Source organism: Mus caroli, chromosome 10, assembly GCF_900094665.2.
Source record: "Mus caroli chromosome 10, CAROLI_EIJ_v1.1, whole genome shotgun sequence".
Taxonomy (NCBI): Eukaryota; Metazoa; Chordata; class Mammalia; order Rodentia; family Muridae; genus Mus; species Mus caroli.
In genome coordinates, this window is record NC_034579.1 from 71,977,322 (window position 1) to 71,985,716 (window position 8,395).

At 50.0% G+C, this 8,395-nt stretch overlaps 1 protein-coding gene across 2 annotated transcripts in view; it reads right to left on the minus strand.

Annotated features, from left to right (window-relative positions):
• Nucleotides 1-8,395, minus strand: part of Trpm2 (transient receptor potential cation channel subfamily M member 2) — a 61,230-nt gene that overhangs the window by 23,279 nt on the left and 29,556 nt on the right. For both annotated transcript variants that reach the window (XM_029482913.1, XM_029482914.1), the window contains 7 exons: nucleotides 6,298-6,419; nucleotides 5,761-6,111; nucleotides 3,825-3,962; nucleotides 2,987-3,116; nucleotides 2,623-2,768; nucleotides 1,522-1,634; nucleotides 296-509 (listed from right to left, as the gene is read on the minus strand). In XM_029482913.1, the coding sequence (XP_029338773.1) occupies nucleotides 296-509; nucleotides 1,522-1,634; nucleotides 2,623-2,768; nucleotides 2,987-3,116; nucleotides 3,825-3,962; nucleotides 5,761-6,111; nucleotides 6,298-6,419 (1,214 nt within the window). The remainder of the gene's footprint in view (nucleotides 1-295; nucleotides 510-1,521; nucleotides 1,635-2,622; nucleotides 2,769-2,986; nucleotides 3,117-3,824; nucleotides 3,963-5,760; nucleotides 6,112-6,297; nucleotides 6,420-8,395) is intronic.

Consider the following 8,395-nt stretch of genomic DNA (forward strand, 5'->3'; position numbering starts at 1 on the left):
GAGCCCCACACTTGGCACTGTGGGGAGACCCACTCACTCAAAGGTGGCCACCGCATGTGATTAGGCTGGTGGGGGACCTTGGCTCAACCTCTGGCAGCACCGGAATCTGAGGTCAATCATGAGTGTTTTGCCTTGGAAAGGTCCAGAAGCCCAGCCTCAGACAAGGCAGCCAGGCCATGGAGGAGAGCTCCCAAGTGGAGGAGTAGGTACCCGCCTTCTGGGGTTCTGCCCAGCACCTGGGAGCTTGGGTGAGGCTCCGTTATTAATAGACACGTGATGAAGGAGCAATGAGCACCTGCCGAGTCTCTTCGCACACCAGGGAGAAGAGCCACAGGTAGATGAGGTACTCGCACCAGGATGGAGAAGGCTGGAAGTCCACCATGAGCACGTAGGCGAACAGACAGAGGAAGGCAAAGTAGGAGAGGATATTCATGTGGAAGATGACCACAGGCGCATTGAAGAAGGCGCGGACGCGGGCTGGGCGACACAGTGCCTGCAGCCTCTTTTCCCTGCAGAAGACAATCAGGTGATTGTGATAGCCCACAGACTTTGCATTCCACTCACCCTGGCTCGAGGGGCAAATGCACTCAGAAAGGAATAGCTCTCCTGATACCCAAGGTCACTTAGCAGTTATAGACAGGCCAGCAAGACAGCCTTGGCACTAAAGACCCCAAACCTCAAATAGGCCCAAAAGGTTTCTTTGTATGTCAAATCTCTGTACATCCTGTGAACAACACAGCTCCTATCCAGAGCCATCCTTGGTTGTGAGCCTGACCTGGGTTAGGTTCCCTGTGAAGTGCCCTAAGCTTTAGAGGAACTCTTAGGCCTCAGGTGCCCTCACAAACGAGGACCAGCTACCGTTACTGTCAAAAGGGTCAGTCTAACAATATGACCAAGAGCTGTGCTCTGATGTGAAGCATCTTGTCACAGTTGCTATTGGAAACACAGGCTCAGCTCTGCTCCTCTCAGGGAAGGGGAAGACACTACAAAGGTCGCAGGGTGACGTCCATGACCACAGGCAGGATGAGATTGATTTCTGGTCCTCCTAGGTTTGTGGAGGGTGGGAATCCAGAAGGCAAGGCAGACGGAGGCTGCTCCTCAGTGCCTCAGTTTCCCCTAGGACATATTTCCAACAGTCAGGCTGTGAGAAGGTGGTGGACCACGTGATCTATGTCTATGAGAGGGCTTCCCACTGGCCACCTGGCTCTGAACTCCCAGGTAACCCAGCAACACTGTCTATCAAAACAAAGATAACATCGTCACAAGAGCCCGTGTGCTCCAAGGAGACCACAAGTAAAACATATCCAGGGCTTGTCTTCAGTCTTCCACCCAGTCCAGCTGCATCACCAAGGCCACACCTATCTACTCCAGGATCCCCGTTGCCATGGAGACAGACTCATCAGCACTACCAGCATCCAGCAGAAAACTCAGGATGTGGAAATTTGACCCAAGGTGATTCTGAGCATCGGTGGTTGGTACTCCCCCTACTTCATGCACATCCTAGTGGTTCCTCCCCCTCACCTGAAGGAGATGAAGCCGGTGAAGAGCAGCGGGAAGGCCAGCATGCACAGGATGATCCTCCACAGGCCATTGTCCACACAGAGCTGGCCCCACCACACCTTAGTTAGAAAAGCCTGTGGACAGGGTGGTGTCAGGACAGTGGGTACCCAAAGGCCTGACCCAAGACCCCAATCACCCAAGGATGAGCAATGGTCACATTCTCATAGCCACAGTGCTCTGACAGGTACCCCATTGTCAGCCAGCAGAAGAATGAGGGTTTGGGAGATTGGAGCCAGACCATTGTGCATAGGGGAGAAACAGGACTTATTACACGGGGCTCTGATCCCCCTCCTGCCTGCCATCCCTCCTCCAGATGCAGAATTCCCAGTCTCTCCAAGGTCCCAAGGCCATACAATCCCAGGCAGTCATAAGAAAACCCTTTTCAGTGCCTTGGGCTAACTTGGATTCCTCCCTGGGTATTCCCAGGTTCTGCACAGCCCAGGACACGAGGAGCTCCATAGATATTGTAACAGCATAGGCTGTTCTCTAAGAACAACCAATCAAGGTCTAGAGAGATGGCTCAGCGGTTAAGAGCACTGACTGCTCTTCTAAGGTCCTAAGTTCAAATCCCAGCAACCACATGGTGGCTCACAACCATCTGTAATGAGATCTGATGCTTTCTTCTAGGGTGTCTGAAGACAGCTACAGTGTACTTACATAAATACAAACATATTTTTAAAAAGAGGTTTTTAAAAAAAGAATAACCAATCAATAAAGCAATAAATAAGTACATTCCCTGGTCCTTAATGTTCCACGAAGGCTATGCTCCCCCCTTGTTCTTCCTGAGGCCCCCTTAGGTGGCATGGGCTCTTGGAAAGTGCACTGAAGGCCACCTCACATTTGAGCTGCTCTCCTTCACAGCCACCAGCCACTTACTTTGCTGTGCGCCAGTTTGCCCATTGCCAAACTAGGAGACAAGGGCCCATCCATCCGCCTATGGTGAAGTACCAGGCACTATCCCAGTCACCAAAGAGTTGCATTGCTGGGACCAGCCATGTCATCAGAGTCAGGGAAGTGCCCACCTAAGCACCTGGCTCTGCAAACAGGCCCTCTGGGAATCACCTGGATGCCTCCATGAGACACAAATTTCATGTCCTTGGCCTCTAGGGCCAGCTGCAGGCAGGTGGTCTTCCCCCAGGCCTCAGACACACGGACAAGCAGCTTCTGGGCTCTTTCCTCATCCTTCCTGTAGCACTCAGTGAAGACACCTGAGGAGAAGAGGAAGAAACACTCAGCGCATGGGGACAATCAGAGAGTCAGCCCATCAAGTGATACCTGCAGCAAAGTGAGGACACTGGGTGAGACAAACATCGGTACTGTCCCGAAACATCTAGACCGTGGGCAAGGACTCTAAGCAGTAGCATTAGAACTGACATGCAGAGATCAAGATGCCGGTGACAGTGCAGGTGGTCCCCAGGAGACTCACCTATAGCTCTGTGCTCAAACTCGTCCGCCAGTGCCAGCATCTCCTCAGAGCTGTCTGTATCTTCCTCCTCCTTGGACAGCTCCTTCAGGATCTTGCTACAGGCCAACGCTGCGGCAGTACAGTCCTGACTCTGGGACACAAGGACACTGTAAGGATCTGGGGGACTAGCTAGGTTTACCCACCCTGCTCCCAGAAAGCTATGTTAGTGAACAGAGCTGCTTAGGACCTGAAGCCTGTTCATATAAACAACTTGACTCACACCACATTAACACATAACCCTCTGAGGGTGGCCTCTTGTATGGACCCACGGGTACCTTGTGCTTGTCTCCCTAATGGCTATAACGAACAGATAGGAACCTGGGCAGGTCACAGAGAACAGCACTGCCCACATCAGAAGCCCTGGAAGTGACCACAGCAGCTTGCTTATAGGGCTTTTATCTCTCCTTTCTTTTCTTTTTGTCTTTCATTTAAGAATTATTTTTCTGGAGCTGGAGAGATGGCTCAGCGGTTAAGAGCACTGACTGCTCTTCTAGAGGTCCTGAGTTCAATTCCCAGCAACCACATGGTGGCTCACAATCACCTGTAATGGAATCCAATGCCCTCTTCTGGTGTGTCTGAAGACAGTGACAGTGTACCCACATACGTGAAATAAATAAATAAATCTTTAAGAATTACTTTTCCACCAACATTTCTTGTTCCCTACTTCTGAGTACTCCAAGCCTCTCTGAGTTAGAGATCTTAACCATACCGCACAGATGTGAGCTGTGATTTGCTGCAGGAAGTGAGTCCCTGACTCTGACCACCAGTCTAGATATTGCAACTGAGCCGGGCCTGGTACCTGAGCCCAGATGATGCCTGCCAGCTCCCTGTGGTTCTGGATGACGGCCCAAATGAGAAGGTCACGGACTGGGTCAATGGTGAAGGTAACGTGGCCTGTTGATCGCTTATAGAGGGACCGGAGGCTCACTCCCTGCACCTGATAGGCAGAGAAAAATTCATGTCCCAAAGACGTTCCCAGCATCAGACCCCCAAGGTAGTGGGCAGTGCGTGTCCTGTCTTGTGAAGTCACAGAGAGATGGCACACATCACTATTGGGAACGTAATTAAATGATTCGCTGGGAGCTGAGGAAATGGCTCAGGTGGGTAAAGAGCTTGCCACATAAGCCTGAGGATCTTAGTTCAGACCCCGCTGCCCACATGGAAAGAAAAGTGAGCAAGCATGGTGGTGTTTGAGCAGCAGAGGCAGGAGGACTCCTAGTGTTGGCCAGTCAGTCAGGCTAGCTGAAACAGCAAACTACGGAATCAGTAACAGACCCTACCTTCAAAATTGGGTAGTAACAATTGATGGAGCTACCCAATGTCAACCTCTGGCCTCCACGTACAGACACACACAGGTCCAAATGTATATACAACACACACGTGAACGCACACGCGCACGCACACACACACACACACACACCAATTCACCAGACTCAAGCCATAAACAGCAAGGGAAGAAGCAAGAGAAGCAAGGGATCCTCCTGATGCTAATGCCAGCTAAAGTATGTGGTGTGTGTATAAATGCCACACCTCCTTTGGCAAGACACACGGTGATTCCTATCAGTCCAGACACAGAGCAGGACTTGGGGACTCAGGGTAGAGGGGAAGTGCTCTCCCTGAGAAACCTCTGTCTTCTCATCTTTAGAATGGGGGCGTTACAAGCAAACTGATCCCCTCCAAAAGTGCTATGCTGGAGCCTAAACCTGCAATGTGGAACTTCAAAGACACGGCACCTTGGAGATTTATCCTGGCTGATGGGATCTGGACCCTCCTAAAGGACACACCTCTGGGTGTGCCTTTGGGGTTTAAGCGAGGAGGAGAATCTCATCCTGAACACATATGGTGACACGACGTGGGCCACAGACTGAGCGGAAAAAGATAAAGCGAGCTAATCCCTAGCGCTCATCTCTCTCTTTGCTTCCTGAGTGGAGATGCCACATGACCAGCTACCTCAGGATCCCGCTGGCATGACTTCACCAAGACGTGCCCTGGAACTGAGTCAAAATAAAAACCTTCCTCCCAAAAGCTGCTTTTATGGGAGTGGGGTCAAGGCGGGGGGTGGAGGTTGGTCAGGTATTTGGTCTCAATGAGAAGGGGGAAAAAACTACTATAGACATTTCTAGAGGTAATCAAGTCAAAATGGGGTTATTCGGGAGCCTTTGGGGTTTAAGTGAGGAGGGTATTTCCGACCATCTTCCCATATAAAGGCTCAGCGAGCGCCCCCTCCTGCAAAACAGGGAGTGAGGTCTGTCTCTGCAGGAACCACCCTGCCACTGCCCTCAGATCTCAGCCTCCATTACTGTGTGAAAATGAATCTATTGTTTAAGCCCCGGTTCAGCAACGTTTCACACAGCCTATGCCTTTCCAGACAGAGTGCACAGCCTGTTGCTGTGGGCTCATTCGTATGGCTAGCTGGTTTTGCTTTTCTCTCTCTTTTCTCTCTCCCTTTGGGACTACCTCAGTGACTACCTCATCATGTAACCCAGGTTGGCCTCGAACTCTTCATCTTCCTACCTCAGCCTCCTGAGAGCTGAAATTATAAATACCCTCCCTCCCAGCTCCCCTGTCTCCCCCCACATTTAGCAATGTGTTTTCTAATGACTGTAAGAGGTCACAACCCAGCTGAGGACACAGTGGCCATCCACCAAGGAACCAGACATTGCACATCGCCAGCATGTCCCTGCACCCCTCACACCAGCATCTACATCACCAGGGTCCATGTTCCCAGCACTCACGTTCAGCTTGATGTGTGGCACAGTCATCGAGAGCCGTGGCCTGTCAGTGTACCGTGGCCGAGGGTACAGCAGCTGCGTGGAGTCCCCCAGGAGTTCACGAAGCACCTGGGCCACATGGTGCATGTGCAGGCGGGGTGTTGCAGATGCATAGGCTAAGCGCTGTTCTTCGGCCAGCACCTTCTGTAGCTTGCTGTGGAAGAGACAGGACGGCTCCAGGTTCTCGTACAAGCAGAGAAGAGTATCCCAAGTGACAAACTCCTTGAGCCGCACCCCATTCTCCAGAAAGAGCCTCACGAACTCAGGCTTGTTGGAGATGAGAGCGGCCGTCATCATGGGATGCAGATCTGCAGGCTGAGAGGGAGCACTGCTCAGTGACGTTCACACTAAGTCAGTGCCTCCTAGAAGTCTGAGCTCAGGCCCCAGGAGAGGCTGGTGGGATATCTGTCCTGAAGGATGGAGCCTACCCTAGTCAAAGACCTAAGGCAGAACTGGAACCCTGAAGGAACACACACACCCCATTTCCACACAACACCCCACCTTCCACTGCCATTCATCGGTGAAGATCTCACTGCGAGCGATGTCCACGCGGTTCCAGGCCACGGCCAGCTTCAGTTGGTGGTCCCAGTTCTCGTGGCCAAAATGGTCTTGGCTTCGAGAGGCTGTGGGTGACAGTGTGTGTCAGGTACCACTACCTGAGGCTTGGCTGGTGCCAGGCTCAGAAGTTGGCCAGGAATTCTAGTTCCCATAAAGATTCCAAGGCGAACTCAGAGCTCAGTGCTGACCCCCTCCCAGGACACCCACCTTGAGAAGTGCTTTTTTTTAAAGATTTATTTATTTATTATATGTAAGTACACTGTAGCTGTCTTCACACACTCCAGAAGAGCGAGTCAGATCTCGTTACGGATGGTTGTAAGCCACCATGTGGTTGCTGGGATTTGAACTCTGGACCTTCAGAAGAGCAGTCGGGTGCTCTTACCCACTGAGCCATCTCACCAGCCCCCGAGAAGTGCTTTTTAATCACTGTGAGGCTCAGAGAATCTCAGGGCTTTGGTCATCACTTTAGTCCCATCTTCCCATTTTGGGTCACCTTCCAGACTTACCAAGCCCCTCTGTGATAGGTGGGCCACAGCATAAGTTACAATAAAAGAAGATACAGGACTCTAAAGAGCATTCATTTACATTAACATGCAAAGCAGAATTCCAAAAGCCAACACATACACACACATAAACATACATACACACAGACACACAAAGACACATACATGCACACACATACAAATACACATGCACATACAGACACACACACACACATCTGCACACACACAGACACATACACAGACACACATGCACACACACAGACACACACATACATGTGTGTGTGTGTGTGTGTGTGTGTGTGTGTTTTAGAGATCAGAACTCAGGTCCACAAGCCTGTACATTTTTATTTGGAGAAAAACAAAAAACAGCTTACACACACACACACACACACCACGCAATAGGGTGCTGAGTCGGGCTAGGTGTGTAAAGCAACATCAGTGAATATCAGCACCCATGAGGCAGGCCGAGTTCTGAGCCAGGACACAGAGAATACGAACTACAAAGGGAAAAATGATAAACCATGAAAGCTAATCCCTCTGTTCTTTAAAACCACTTGAAGAAAACGTGGCTGCAACCTGCAAACCAAGGGAAGATTTTCCACTTCAAACATCTGACTAAGGACTCATATCAGTCACCAAGGAGGAGAGGAAATGCAGAGGCCACGAAGCATGCTCCACATCACAGGAAATACACCAGAAAAAAACATACTGAAACCACACAAAGACTCTACTTCTGTCCAGGCTGGTCCCCAGCCCTCTGTTATGTAGTACTTTTCTCCAGCTGAAACCTCCTTCCTGGAAGGAAACTCATTAAGACTCAGGAAGTCCCTGAAACTCGACAAACTCACAAGGCCCATTACTTCCCAGAGTTATATAAGCAATAGAGGAATGCTGAGACAAGAAGATGCTTCCAACCATGTAACTGCCTGCAAGTGGTACAGAGAATCCCAGAGATGTAGTTTCCTGAGTTGTCAACAATACTGGAGTGCCTTTCAGTGATGATGTCCCTGCCTCTGAGTCACCCATGATTCTGTGAGTAAATTCTCACCCACACTCCTCTAGTAACCTCAACAAACTCATTGGTTTACCAAATTGGAGTTTGGCAGCAGTGTTACTTTGGTCTGTCATCGGTTTATTATCTGAGGGGAGCAGATGGTTCATTGATGTCTCCCCAGGAATGTGTTTCTAGCCCTTACTCAGCCTCACTCCAGCCCTAACACCCGTGGCTTCACCTCTTTCTCTAGGCTTATCTACTCTAAGTCCTTCTTATAAGTGAAGTTTGCTGTGGTGATGTTTGTATCACTTTCTTTCAGGCTCCCCAGGTTAATCTGCAAAGTATTATATAGCCCAGCCTAGCCTTGAACTTGGCAGTGAATCTCTTGCTTTAGGCTCTGAAGTTCTGGAATTGCAAGCATGAGCCTGGAGACCTGGCTTAGAATACTAACTTTTAGACTAGTAACTGTTACTGTCTTTTTCTTTTTCTTTTTCTTTCTTTCTTTCTTTTTTTTTTTTTTTTTTTTTTTTTTTTTTTTTTTTTT